At 40.5% G+C, this 15,186-nt stretch overlaps 1 protein-coding gene across 30 annotated transcripts in view; it reads left to right on the top strand.

The window, feature by feature from the left end:
* Positions 1 to 15,186, top strand: part of CELF1 (CUGBP Elav-like family member 1) — a 69,569-nt gene that overhangs the window by 48,004 nt on the left and 6,379 nt on the right. For 10 of the 30 annotated variants that reach the window (XM_065066006.1, XM_065066001.1, XM_065066003.1 and 7 more), the window contains 4 exons: positions 1,448 to 1,558; positions 1,742 to 1,927; positions 2,803 to 2,946; positions 4,593 to 13,968. In XM_065066006.1, the coding sequence (XP_064922078.1) occupies positions 1,448 to 1,558; positions 1,742 to 1,927; positions 2,803 to 2,946; positions 4,593 to 4,720 (569 nt within the window). In that variant the 3' untranslated portion in view covers positions 4,721 to 13,968. Of the gene's footprint in view, positions 1 to 1,444; positions 1,559 to 1,741; positions 1,928 to 2,802; positions 2,947 to 4,592; positions 13,969 to 15,186 lie in introns of those variants that run through there. The other 20 variants (XM_065066016.1, XM_065066005.1, XM_065066000.1 and 17 more) reach the window with 4 other exon arrangements.

Here is a 15,186-nt window from a genome sequence, read left to right as displayed (position 1 = left end):
TTTCCTCTGTCAGTACAAAAACTAATCAGTCATATGAAGTGCAGCTCCGTGGGTTCTCATGCAGTTTTTGTTAGGTACAGCTACTTCTGTTGGGTACAGCCTTTGCTCGGGCTTGTTAGGCAAGTTTGCTGTATTCCATTTTAATAGTTACCATATTCCACTCCAGGAGAGACTTTGTGCCACATATTTGAAGTGGTGAATATGTAGTGCGTGTCAATCTGCTCGGAAGATGCTAACAATTCTTTTGAAAGTTTTACTGGACGTACACAGCGTAACTGAGAAACACAAAAACATCAGGGAAACTGAAAATGCCCGAACTCCATTTCTAATGTTACACATTTGATCTGACAGATAAATTCCTCTTAAAAGCAGACAAGAAGATGCATCTACAGCACCAGTCTTCAGTATCTTCTGATTTGTAGAAGCCATAAATATTTTCCAGTGCATCTTGAGCAGTAAATTTAGGCTTCTGGGTTAACAGCAATATGCATAGCTTTTCTTATTTACCTTCTTCAGATTTTTGAGTAGTCCACAAACCTGTTAGGAAAACCACTGCTGAATAATCATTAAAAATGCTAATTTTTTCTTAATTTTTCATGTCCATAATCTTTGTAGATGACCTAAATTTGAACTTCTGTTTCTTTTGATATACCAGCTTGGTAAACTTTTTTCCTGTCATTTTGATGTATGTTTCTGTAGAAGTCCACCTGTTATAGACTTTGGCAGCTACATAAGCTGTTAGTCTGCTACGAACTGTGTCTGCAGACTTCTCTTACTGAGCAAACATGGTTGAAGATGTTAGTGGCACAGTCAACAGAGGATAGACTACATATTCTGGATGTACATTCCAACACTTTTCTTGGCCCACGCCCCAGCTGCTGCAGTGGGATTTTTAATGGAAAATTATTTCATGTGTCAGAATAATCTGGGCATCTGCTGTTCCTCTTCTGGCAGTATAGGAAAACCAGATGTTCAGCTTGACTGGAGCTTTCTTGGATGTTGCTAGTGTCTGTGTTTCAGGTCTCTCACCTTGTGTGATGTTTCAAGGGTAGATATTAATATGAAGCAATTCTTACTCACTTTAGTCAGCAGGAAACAGGCATCAGTGCCGGTCACCTCATGCTGAGTTACAAATTTTGGCAAACATTCATATATTGCCCAAGTCTTAGGTATCTTACACTTAATGAAAATATTATTGCTACAAAGAGTAGACGTTATGATGAACTAGAAGATTCTCAAAAATGTAGGAGGGGATTAGAAGGTAGAAGCAGTATGAGCAATCAAGTTGTGTGGGTTTGGAATTTTTTATTTTTAACATTAAGTAGACTGTGTTGTCTTGATCTGTTCCTTACTAGCCTTTTCCACAGAAATAACTTAATGAAGAAGTTGAATTATCAGGACCAAAAAAAAATATTGCTTGAAGTTAATTATTTTATTTTAATAGCAGGTTCCTCACCTAGCTCCAGTAGCAGCTCCTCTGTTAATCCAATGGCTTCTCTTGGAGCACTGCAGACACTGGCAGGGGCTACAGCAGGCCTCAACGTTAGCTCTTTAGCAGGTAAGTGATGTGGTCTGGTGGGTTGGGGAGTAGCTGATCATCGTTCCTCAGGCTGTGCGAGTTTGGGACAAGTGGTGGGGCAGCCTGCTCCCTGCTTTTTGTAACAGTGCAGAGTATTTGAGAGATAATTGATGTGGCTCAGTGGAAGTACTCACTCGTGTTTATTTCCTCTTTCTTACACAGGAATGGCAGCCTTAAATGGAGGACTTGGCAGTGGTGGTCTCTCAAATGGGACAGGTAGCACAATGGAAGCCCTCACACAGGCTTATTCTGGAATCCAGCAATATGCTGCTGCTGCATTGCCCACACTCTATAACCAGAGTCTCTTAACACAGCAGAGTATTGGTGCAGCAGGAAGTCAAAAAGAAGGTAGGCAGAAAGTTGTAGAAAGAACTTGAGAAAGGGGTTTTCAAAATTGCAACCTCAGCCTTTGCAGCTACCTTATCTGCAGAACTTTTATTTGGCAGCATTTTTTAGAATCCTAAATCTACTGAAGATAAGGAGAAACCTGTGAGGTGTCCCTCTTAAGGGCTGTCCAAAGTAGTTTTTATACAGGAGGTTTCTCTCAGGATTTGTCTAGTCTTAAACGCTTAGTAATCACACTCCTCTATTTTCTCAGAGGACAGGGAGTATGAGTCTGCAGCCCAATACATCCGACAGCTGGAGAATCAGTTGTGGTTTTGTTAATTTTGTTTTCTTGGTCCTTCACCTCTTCCCACAGCTACTTAATGCCAATCTCTTCACTCAGATTCAGAATCAATTTAATGTGCAGTGTAAAGTATGAAGAATGTAGGAGTAAATTTTCAGCAGAATGTAGGATGATACTTAGCAAAGAATCTGTCAGATTACAAGTTATGCAATTGCTTGTATTTTGTTTTGAGATTTACTTAGTTTCTTTGGGCTGCAAGCTTTACATAGCCATTTTTGTTTTGGTGAGCATCTGGGGCTCAAACTCACTGTTCAGCTTTCATTGCAGCAAAGATCTGTGAACCAGGTTTTGCACAATGTGGAAATGGCAAGCAAAAAATGGTGAGAAAGAGCTAGAATTGTTTGAATGATCAGTCCCAGCAAACAGTCATGCTGATTTTTTTCTGGAATCAAGTACTCTGCAGAAGTGCAAACAGCAGTTTCATTGTTTTATCTAGAAAATTAGGCTTGAATGGCTCTTTCATGTTTTTTTGTGAAGTGTGGGCCTACGTTATCCATGCTCTTTCTGAATTTATGTTCCTACTTGTTGTTTGAAGGTCCAGAGGGAGCCAATCTGTTTATCTACCATCTCCCCCAGGAGTTCGGGGATCAGGATCTGCTGCAGATGTTCATGCCATTTGGAAATGTTGTCTCTGCTAAGGTTTTCATTGACAAGCAGACCAATCTAAGCAAGTGTTTTGGTACGTTGGGTCTAATCATTACCTGTAGAGAGGTGGCTTCTTTATGGTAATCTCTTTTCCAGCATATTGTCTGGTCTAGCATTTAAGTCAAGCAGTGACTCTTTCTCTGTGTCCCTAAAAATTAATGAGTATATGCTAGTGACTCCTTCTTTATATCCCTAAAAATAAATAAATAAATGGGAACTCTTCCAGCAATGAACTCTGTTTTCCTAATTTTCATTGTGACTTCTTGCCTTTCCTGATTTTGTACTATTATGCCTAATTTTACTGTTACAGCCCTGGATAATTCACTGTGGTTTGTATTTGTAGACTGTACTCATGGTATAGTTCCTTCTCTTCCCCCTTTCTGTCTTTTCACTAATTGTTTGCATTGCTGTATACACTACTTACTACATTGTCATTATTATTTCTATGAATATTTTCATAATTATTATGGCTACCGTATAGTACAGGGGCATTTGACTCTGATGTTCTGTAAATGCTGTAAAGGCAGTTTTAAAGCTTCATCGTAATTCTTGAAAACTCTGTAACAGTAAAACCATTTCATCTGTTATTTACTACTTAACTTTGGTTGCATTTGTTATGCTAATTTTGTTCTGCTTATTGTGTGTTTAGATGGGAGGCATATCAGGCTGGGAAGTGTATCCTAAAACTGTAAATCAACCTGTCATGCTACTGTTGCTATGCTATCAGATTATTTTCAGTTAACTGCTATAGTCTGTGAGGCAAAAATAGCAAAGAATGTATTCTTCCTTAGCTTGTGTAGTAGGAGACTGCGCATGTGGACTGCAAGATTAGTGGTTTTATTTTCCTCACTTTGAAACCCCAATGCAAGCAGTTGTAGCGTTTTTATAGTGCTGTAAGCTCTCGTGTGACTGTTTTGATAGATGAGGATTTCTGGTGATGGAGTACGAGAGGTGAGCCTTTCTCTGTGCTTGTGATAGCTTTGTGCCTATATGATACCCTGTATTTTTTAGTATTTTAGCCAAAAGATATGAACAATCTGATGCTTTGTGTGAACATAAAAATATGCTCAGCATCAGGCTGTAACATCTGCACATGGAATGATCTCCCCAGGTAGTGATAGCAGTCATTGACTGGAGTTATTTAAAATAGGTTCCATCAAAACCTTGGAGAAGTTTGTTTTGAGGATGCTCTTTCTCTGGAATGATATACAACTTTTAATCAGAGAGAAACCTAAAGTGGTACAAGTGCCACGCTGCCTTGACAGCTACTTCTCTCCAAACAAGTCTGCTCCCATAATGCCAAGAGGATGATTCCAGTCTTGTGTGTTTCATGAGTTTTCATATAGCAATTAACACCTTCCAGGTTTTGTTTTCTCCCAGGTATGAGTTCTTATAAAACAAACAGCAGTAGTCATTTTTGTTGGAATAATAGAAAATGTTATTTTAATTTCCTGAGCTTTGTGTGTCTGTTGGCCAAAGTTCCATGTGTCAGAAAGCAATGCTTTTGTCTGAGGGCTATTAGTAAGAAGTTTTAGTGAAGCATCTAAAAGAGTTGTGAGCTTCTGAAAATGGCATTTCATGCAAGGCTCTCTTACCTTGTGAGCACCTGCATTTCCAATTGCGGGTAGCTGTTCTGGATGGCTGTGGCATGGCGTAATTATGTATTTTCCTTTTCTTCAGGTTTTGTAAGTTACGACAATCCTGTCTCTGCACAGGCTGCCATTCAGTCAATGAACGGCTTTCAGATTGGCATGAAGCGTCTGAAAGTACAGCTCAAGCGCTCTAAGAATGACAGCAAGCCATACTGAGCGCCCCTCCCCTCCGGGACTGGAGTGAGAAGGATCTTCTGGTAAGTTGGAGAGGAGCGCACTTAGTGATTCGAAGCCCTAAGGCTGTGTTTTTACAGTCCTGGAAGCTGATCCATGCCTTCTATCTGGCACATCTTCCCCTGAAGATTTGGCTGCAGCCTCTGCTGAGAATCCCGCTTTGGATGGAGGACAAGTTTGTGCTTTTGTTTCCAGTGTTTTACTTTGGAATTTAGGTGCCATATCGCTGAGGTTCTCTTTTTCTTTTCCCTTATTTGAAGTTTGCTGTGTTTGTAACCAGTGTGTGTTGAGAAGGACCAATGCCAGCTCCTTGGGGGTGGGGAGGGAAGGTTAAAGGGAGCAGCAGGAACTGACACCACACTGCCTTCGGGTAGAGAGGAGAAGGGGAAGCAGAACTGACACCACACCGCCATGGGGGAGAGGAGAAAGGAAAGCAGAAATAACACAGAACAACTGATGAAAACAGAGATGGGGAATGAGAACTGAGTCCATCCAAGTTTGGGCGAGCAAAGAACCAACTCCATGTAGCCTTTGTCATGCCCTATCCACTCTTTGAAATTTATTTAGCTGTATGCCATGGTGGGGATTTAGTAAATCATCTCTAAAGCAGGAGACAGGCTAGAAGGGTGAACACATTAACAAGCCAAAGGAAAACTGCAGTGATTTTATTTGCTGTATATAAAGTGGTGTTTATATAGCACTGTGAATGTACACAGCACTTTATGAAATTATTAAATAATGTCCCTGCCCAGAAAATTTCACTGTCCATTTACAGTTGAATATTAATGAGATGCAGTGAGTTTCTCCATATTTAAGAAGACTTATCCCGTGTATTTTTTCTAGGTTTTGTAGAAGGGTATAGAGCAAGACAGCTTAGTCTAATGAATGCATCTGCGGCTGGAAACACGAAACTTTTCATGCCTGCAGAATATTTTGACAATTTTTCTTAACAGTTCATCACATTCCCCATTTCTGTGGAATAATGTCCTTTTTGCAGAGTATTAATTTGAATTCATTCTGATAAGCATAATGTAAACACTGTTTTTTTCACTATTAAAATGACTGTTAAACTGAGATACAAAGCCCAGAGTTACTCTAACACAGCTCTTGGGGCTCCTGTTTCATACATGTTCTCATAGGATTTGATTTCTTAGTCTTAACTCTGTTGCAATAACTTCCTGGGGGGGTTTAAAGAAAAAACAAAACACAAAACAATTTGTGTAGTGATTTGATTAGGTATTCCTTTATACTGCAGTTTTCCTTTAGGGAGGTGTGTACCAGTGCAAAACAGGGTAACACAGGAGCTGTGGAACCAGAGCAGAACATTGAGCCATTCAGTCTTATTCTGCCTTTTGGTACTAGCTGTTATCTTCTATATTGAAGGAAAATGGAACACACCCCTTCAATGAACACACACTTTTTCTGCACACTTGTGAAATTGCTAGTGCGTTGCTAAGGGCCTTTGTTATACACTGGTTTTAGGGGGCTCAAGGGATTTTTGACACTCTGGCCTGAGTTGTTTTAAGAAATCAGAGTCCCATTTGTAATAACCACCAAAATCCACCTCTGTCACAAGAGGAAGTTTACAATTTCTGTGCATCTTTAACAGAAGTTCCATTTACCTCATATTTTCTCCTTGTTTGTTTTTGTGTTTCTTTTGTATTCCTGGTTCGTGATGCTGTTTTCCGAGGCACCAGCTAACAGGGCAATTTGGGTCCCAGCTGCTAAATAATGGGTGTGTGGGTCAGACATAGGGTTGGGACTTCCTGTTCTGCTCCAGCAGGAGGAGCACTGAACCCATCGAACTGAGATCGGTTCAGAGTATGGGTGCAGTGATCTGTTGAGAATGTTGGGCATTCCCAGGGACTGGGTCCCCTGGGATCTCAAACCTCAGAAGTGCAAGACCTGACCTGTAGCATCCAAGAGCCCTTTCCATTCTTAATTTGAAAATCAAACCGTTTATGCCAGTATGTCTATATTAATGGCAGACAGGTAAATCTATCAGTATTATTCAAACAATTCTGTGGTGGCAAAGGTTCAAAGGCCAGATTGCCAAACTTCCCAGTTATGCCGGCATGTGGTACCCTTCTGTGTTAATTATTTCAATCTCTCTAGAAACTTAAACGTACACTTAAGTGAACCATGTACACTTGAATTCTGCACGATGGGAAAGATGTGTCCTGGTTTTCTGAGAAAAAGAGTATTGGAGTGTGAAGGCCTCCAGGGTTATAATGGGATTTTTTTATATATATATAAATATTATACTTTTCAAAAAAAATTAAAAAAAGAAAAAAGAAAAAAAATAAGAAAATCACACAGGAGCAACTGCTCCAAGTGCAACCTGCTGTAACCAAGAATGTTGTTTCTATTTTTATAGAAGTTTTATACCGCTCCAGGGTGGAGAATATTTATCACCTAAATTATTTCACTGGAAAAAAAGGCCAGGGTTTTGTAGAATCCTGAATGTGATTGTTTTACACACATAATGATGTGCATGATTGAAACTACTGATTTTCAGTGGCCTGTTTGCAGCCCAACAACTGCTAAATGGGGAAGACGAATGCTGTGAACCAGTGGAGGAGAGCACTGTGCTCTGGGGTCTCTACAGTCACTCTTACCTTCTTTGCACCCTACCCACTGTACTATCTGAGACCTTTGTCCTGTTTCTTTGTAACCTGATGCTCTGACCTCTCTATTAGTCATTTCAGTTGCCCCAAATTAGATATTTTAGCTTCTGCGTCCCGTAGTGTGTCCTCAGTACTGTAACTTATGGATCAAGCTTGCCATTGTTGCAAATAGGTGCCACTCCTCTGCTGACTTTAGGAGGGAGATTCACCAGCTTATACTGTGGCTTAGTTTGATCAGTGACTCCTGCCAGACATAATCACCTGAACACACCTAACTTGGGCTAGCTCTTGTGCCTTACTGGCATAACTATAAGTATTGCCAAAAAAAAAAAGAAAAAGAAATTTAAGAATCTATGCAGGTTAAATTTTAAAAGATGTGATCCTCAGGTGGTTTGAATCAATGCAGTTCTGCTCTCCTCAGTAGAGCTGCATCAATTTTCACCAGCTGAAGATGTTGCCCTTTTTGTGTATTTGTTTCACATTTCCCTTTCTTGGTGTATCAATGTATATGTTGCCAAAGTTAATAAATGTATCAGGTTTGTGACTTGGGCAGATTTTTTTTCTGATGACAGAACTGATCAGATAAAGTCAACATTTCTGTGTCTGGTGGCTGCTGTGGACTCTAAAGATTTAGGCTCTTCTTGCCTTCCAGTCTGAAGCCAATTTTCTTCCTTACTGGTAGGAAAGTCTGGGGTTTTGGGGACTTGGGGCTTTTAAAATTCATTTTTAATTCCTGTCATGCTCCTATTCAAGCAAATTAAATCAGTGTCAAATGCTTTATTTCCTGGATGTGTGAGTTCAAATAAAGCAGAAAGATTAGATTAAGTAGCCACATGGATAAAGTATTCTGTATCCTCATAAACCAAAGAATCTACATTTTCTACAACAAAAGTTAGTACGATTTCCAATGAAATGGAATTCCATGTTACATGTGCCACCAGGAATTACTTACCTATTTTTAGAACCGAGATGGAAGTGGTCTACTTGATAGATTATTTTTTTTTTTAATTTTTTTTTCTCAGAAGATATTTGGTTTTACTAGATGTGCCAAAATATGAAAGTATTATGAACAGCTGAAGGCTTAGTATGATGCTGCTTATTATTAAGTACAGTGGTAAATGAAATAATGGATTCTTCAGTCCCCTAGACAATCAACAGTCCAAAAGAGGATATCTCCTCGTAGTTTATATTTTTTCTTGCAGTACTACAAAGCTTGCATTATTAGAAAATGCCTTTGATATATAGCAATTAAATTATTACCCTAAACAGAATGAGAATTGGAATTTTTCAAAATTATCTGAGACAATGATGGTGAATATCTGTTCATACTTTAATGGTGAGGCAGTTTACTTGCTGTGGGCACTACTGTCTGGAAAATAGGCACCTTAGAAAATAGGAAAAAGCTTTTCATCTGAGTACTGAAGTTAACATAGCATGATAGATTCTGCTTGCATGATAGAATTAGCTGAAGTGTTTCTTCTTGTTAATGGTTGTAAGTTAGGGAAGAACAGCCAAGCAGAATGAAATTGTACCTATTTCATTTGGAAATGTCTAGAAGCAACTTGGATAAAGCAAATTGCAAATGAAGCATGCAACTATGAACATGTAAAATGCTTTGAGAGCTTCTGGTTGCAGACATTTAAACATAGGGATGTTATATGTCCCTGAGCATACCTCCCACAAAATATAAACCACAAAAGACAGCATTATCACAGTTGTGAGAATAAAACAAGGATAAACTGGAATAACTTTCCCCCAGTCATTAAGTTCTTGTCCAGCATCTCATGGCTTTGCTTTTGTAGGCCAGTCATTCCTCAGGGCTTTAATGAAACTGAGTCTTTCCCCTCAAAATTTCTGAGTGAAATATTTGAAAAATTTCTAAAGAAAAAAAATCACGCAGAGAATTCTGTGGTGCATACTTAGATGTCACTTCATTTCATGCCTCTTGTTTCTCATGCCTTAGTTCATGATGAATTTGCCTTTCTGGTTTAGGACTGAAACCGTACAGCTATCCACAAACTATCTAGAGTATTTCTAGAACTACAGAAGTAACTGCAAGAGTTCCATTGTACTCTGTTTGCTGGAGTTGGTTTAAACTCCCTACTGGGTCCTTTCCCTGAATTTGGAAAGTATGAAGAGCAGATTAATCTCAGCCGTTTTAGTAAGTGGAGTGTTGCAGGTTTAGTGAACAACATGCTGCTTGTTGCTTTGGAACTAGAATGCAACACTTGCTATTCTCAGATGTGCTATAAATGCTGTAAGATAATATGCAAGTTTCACCTTGCTCTATTCTCTAACCAGCAGCTTTGAGATGTGCTGAAGAATAAGGCCACAAACAGGAGATAAACGGGAGCTGGGGGTGGGGAGACGGGGGGGAGGAAGAGAAAGAAAAAACTTGTTTCCTCTCTCCCCTACCTCCCATGTTCCTCCCAAAATGTTGTCTCTTGCAGCTTACAAGCTGAGGAGAGGAAACAAAGGTATTCGTATCACTTAATATAAGAATTATTTTATTTATAAACTCTTCTAAGAAAGCTTCTGGAAACGTATTTTTTCTACTCATCAAACTGGCAACAGTGACTGTAGAGCTTCTCAGAGCCCAGAATCCCCTCCTCACGAAGTCAGGGAGCTGGGAGTTGTTTATATAGAAGGCTGGGAAAGTCCCTGTGCAGGTCTAATGGTATGAAAAGTGCTCAGCTAGGACAAGTCTTAACTTGCAGTCAAGTCTTAAGGAATTCTTCTCTAATGTGTGGAGTTTTTGGTTCCACTTATTTGTCTTATATAATCTTTTTTTTTTTTCCCCCTGTTCCAAATCACCCACCCCCAGTTCCATGGGCTCCTAGGGAATGAGAAGGGACTGTAGCTGAAGGAAAGAACATGGATTTCCTGGGCTACCAGTGCCTAAGAACTTCCCATGTTAGAATGCAAGAAAAGTCTCAGCTGTCAAACCACCTGTGAATCACTTGTGCCCTCTGTCTTGTCTCATGGTCTCAGTCTCTGTGGGCGAGTGTCAGCCTGGGAGCCCTATTGTTTGGAGTTGGTCTCCTGGGGAGGGAGCTTGCTCTGTTCTTCTCCTCAACAGAGCCAGTGAAGACACGGGCACAGGGTGAGGTGAATGCATGCTAACCAATGTGTCACTGGCCTGTGAAGTGTTCCATGGACTGGGTGGTGAGAGGGAAATCCAGGCCTCTGCTTCCATTTGGTTTCTGGCAGTCTGATGTTTACTTGGTGTCCTTCATGTACTTTGACTTTTACTTGTCCATCGTTGGCATGTGCTGCCCTTCCCTGTCAACTCCCTTCCCCAGGAGATCTCATTGTACAGTGCCCATTCTTGTTCTCTCTCTCCGTGTTTGGATGTACTGCTCTGTGTAACTCAGTGGGTCTCCCTCTTTCTGGTTTGTTTTTTTTTCTAGATTCCTGCCGTTTGTTCATCGTTGTGCCTAAAGCATGTCGATGTGGCGTTCAAGTACATCGTCCAAATCCTTGTCTCTTCAGCTTCTCTGATGCTTGAACTCTCACCTTTGACCTTGTGTTGACCTTTGATGCTGATGTGTATTTTTATTACGTTTGTTTCTTTCTTTTTTTTTTTCTTTTTTTTTTTTTTCTGTGCTGCCAAATTGGTTTTGCTAGAAAGACTGCTGAAGGGGAATATTTAAACTTGCATTTGAATATAAAAGAATTTCTATTTTTCTAGACCTTCGTAAGATAACCACTTGATTTTGTGAATCTGGTTCTTTGTAATTGTCTTCAGAGCAGCCTTGCTAGCATACCTTGTGGAGTATTTGTATTTCTGTGAACATACAGCCAATCACTTTCTAGGCTTAGTTTTTTCTGTGTGCTTAGTTTCAAAAACACAGTTTTGAAGAAAAAGTCAATTATGTGGTGTGACTCAATCTTTCAGGAGACTTCCTAGTCACATTTTGCTGATCTGGTTTCTATGCTTGAGGAGACAGCATATGTTTTTATGAGTTCAAACTTGTGACTTGAGTGGCATCAGCAGAAAACACTTGAACTACATTTTCTTCTGATTGTAGCTACATTTTTTGCCCTGGCATTTATTGATTTTTTTTTTTTAATTATTATTATTTTTATTTTTTCCCCTGCTTCCCTGTGTGATTATCAGTCTGCAGTGAAAATTTGATCATAGTTGATGTTGTATTTTGTTAAGCCCTAGCATGTTTGGTTTTTTTGTAACTACAATCTCCTCAGCAAAATGTGATGTTTTTGTTTTAATCTTTCAGACTAAGATAGTGCCCAGAAATGTTTTGCATGTTCCCTGCTGTTTTCTTCACACCCTCGTATATATCACCTTCACCTCTCTGTTTTCTATAGTTTGTGCAAAAACTGAGCAATTTAATGAGTTTCAAAGGTATCTTTTAAATTGGTGGTTTTGGTGTGACAAATATCTGATCAGAAGCCACCTGAGGGCATCTACCTGTGCACTTAGACTGTCTGCCTGACAGAGCACCTGGACCTTGCCTCCATCTCCAGTGCTGTCAGAGGCTCCCAGGGGCCTCGGTTGCACTGTTCCTGTACTGGAAGTTTTGGTGGAAGGGGATAGCTGGGGAGCAGGAAGGTGGGGGAACTTCACAGTTATTTCTCTTTCCAAAGTTATGTGAAGCTAGGGCTCCTTTGAAACGCTCTTTATGAGCATTTTGTGTAATTCAGGGTAAATGTTTGTGAAGTCCAGCCCCAGTTTAATACCATCAGTCAGACCTTGGTGGCAGGATCCTGGAGGATCGAGGTTAGCTCTTGAAATAAAGTGTTTGAAATATCCCAGAGAAAGCATTTGTAACCCTGATCCTACAACTGCTGGCTCTTTTCCCAAGTGACAAGCACAATACAACAGCCTCTGAAGCTGTTACCTGAACAGGGTACCATCCCCAGCTCTCTTCTCAAGGGCCTTAGCTGGGGAATCTCTACGGAGATTTTTTAGTTTTTGTTTAGTTTTTAATTGGGTAATGAGCTAAGCAGTTTTTCTAGCTTGCAGAATGAACTCGAACAGGTTACTGCTTTCTGGGTGGCAGGCTTCCCCCTACCCTATGTACCATCTGCACAGGTAGAAACTGGGATGTAGCTTCTAGATCAGGGGTGTCAAACTCATTTTCACTGGAGGCTGCATCAGCCTGGCGGTTGCCTGGAAAGGGCCGAAGGTAATTTTAGGACCGTATAAATATAACTCCTCCTACATTTATACAGTCCTAAAATTACATTCGGCCCTTTAAAGGCAACCACCAGGCTGATGTGGGCCCTGGTGAAAATGAGTTTGACAACCCTGCTCTAGATGAAGGCACCTGAAGAGTGTGTGCTGTGATGAAGTTTCAGTCAGAAGGAGAAGCAAGCTAGTGTAGGTATCTTAACAGTAACAAATAATGTGGAATTAAATCCCAGAAGGCGTTTTGCTGAGAAAGCAAATCGTGTTTGATCCAGAAATCTTACTTTTCTCCAGTGTTTGGGGTAATGCAAAGATGCAAAAGGATTTTTTTTCTATCCTACTTTGGAGTTGGCTGAGGATACTACATTCTTGATAAATATTGGTAGACTCGTGTAGACAGTCCTTAATCTGCTTATAAGACAGACCATGTTTGGAAATGGTACATATACCTGGGAGTGAAGCGTGAGGCTGGGTGGAAGAAGGACAGAGACGGGTTTTTTGGGAGATAGGGTTGTGGGCTGGCTGCTGTTAGTCCCACAGTCTGAATGCACAGGGCTGCGTGTCAGTGGGAGCACCGATACCCTGCAGTGTATTGAGTAACTGCCAATACGTTTCTGTACATGTGCATTTGGTTCCATATGGAACTTTGGGGAAACCTGTGGACAAATATCTGAAGAAAACCAAAATGCCAAACGTTGGATGTTTCTTTCCTTTCTTCTTTCCTTTTCTTCCTTTGGTTGTTTTAATTGTTCTGTGGTGGTTTTAATGGATTTGAGACAGTGGAGCAGCAGCTGCCTTTCTGATTTTTGGCTGCTTTTTGTGAATAATTTAAAAAGAAAATTTACATTTTGGAGACAAACCTGTGGGCTTTTTTATTGGTACAAACATTGTATTTAACACTAGGGGTTTTGTACAGTTTTTTGCCTTTTCTACTAGAAAACAATGTAAAGTGATTCACAATGTGATGAGAAAACAAATTGCCACTATGACCAAATGTAGAGTCTGTTCTGCAGTAATGGGATTTAATCAACTCGAAGTCGTGGTTCAGTCGTAGAAATGCTTTTCTTTACCTTGTTTGAGCTGTTCCTTTTTCTCTTGTTTTGATTTGCAAAACAAAATGTCTTTTTGTGTGAAATTGTGTTGTACTCTGTAGAGAATTACGGATTTTACTTTAATGGTTTAAAAAGCAGAGAAGCACGTGTTGCTTTTCTGATCTGATCGCAGAGTTTGTGTAGTGGATTGAAAAATGAAAAGATTTGTTACAAGTTTGGAACAAGCGAGTATGTGTTAAAGGAATTTTCTTCCTTTTGTGTGTGTGTTTTTTTCTTTTTTGTCCCAAAGGGCAACTTAAAGCTGTTTTAATTGCACAGACACACCAACAACAAGTCATTTTGTATATGCCAAGTGTGGTACCTTCCTTTGTTTATTTGCTATTAAACTGTTTGAGAAGAGTCCTTGTGTGTTGTATTTGTGTCTTAAACTTCAGGTTCGTTTGGCGTCCAAGTGTGGGGAGATGAGAGCACAGTTTCTTAGCTGTGAGCCACAAAAGTTTCCGTGGCCCAATACCACTTCTTCTGGATGTACACTATAGCCCTGGATTTTTACCTCTCTGTAGATGAGCTACTTCGAGTAGAAATGGAAAAGGTTTTTTGGTTGTTTAGCCTCCAGTTTGCATCACTGAGCAGTCAGGTCCTCTTTAGACATTAGATACAGAAAAACTGAGAATTCTAGATTATGCAAGTATGAGATACACTGCGGGGGGGGAGGTGTTGGCACGTCCAGCCTCACAGAACTGGTGCTGTGTAGCCACTTGCCTGTCCGTGCACTGCACTTCGTGGTGTTTCAAGGCGTAACACCAGAGTTGAGGTACGCAGGAACAGCACGTCTGCCTGGTGGTGTGTGGGATTAGTTAAGCCCCAGCTCATACTGCTCCTACGAGCCCCATACCCGCCACTGCCTCCTTCCCCCATCCAGGAACACGGCCAAGCTTGCTGAGCCTGCCCTCGATCTGCAACTTGAAGGTATCTGCAGTCCCCAGTACTCCTGGTCCTGGAAATACTGCACAGGAAAACCCCAAATGGGTTGGGATTACTTACTAGCTCAGGTTTTGTGACAAGTGAAAGTTACCTGCTTTGCTTTTAGAACTAAGAGATGTTAATCATTTGAAATAAAATGAGTTGTAAAAAAATATACATATACACATTGGGTAAAGGCAAAGTATAATTCATTTAGAAACTTGCCACAAGTCTAACTGCCTCTCTCAGAAGGAAAGTACCACAATGGCCATGACTTTGCTACGTTTCTGAAAGCTCCTAAAATTCAGTAATGTTACTCCTTCCTTCTGCTGTCTTGCATCTCAGAGGCTGCAAGGATTTTCAGGGCAGCTGTGTTTCTCCTCCTTGTCCTTTCCCTCTGTTATCTGGCATACTCTGTTTCACCCCATTGCTTCCTACATGACTGAATCTGAGAGCACTCACTAGCGTGAGGATTCAGGGCTGCATTCCTTGCCCTGCAGCGCACCAATGGCCAAGGGAGGCGCTGAGCCACCTGTTGCAGAGTGTGGTGGGATCCCTGCAGTTAATTTGCAGCTGTTGAGAAGGGAACTGGAGATATTTCAGTTCAGATACGTCTGAGGTGAAGGATGGAGAGAAACAATCAACACCAAAAAA

Source organism: Columba livia, chromosome 5, assembly GCF_036013475.1.
Source record: "Columba livia isolate bColLiv1 breed racing homer chromosome 5, bColLiv1.pat.W.v2, whole genome shotgun sequence".
NCBI classification, from domain to species: domain Eukaryota; kingdom Metazoa; phylum Chordata; class Aves; order Columbiformes; family Columbidae; genus Columba; species Columba livia.
This window is presented reverse-complemented; position numbering and strand designations above follow the sequence as displayed.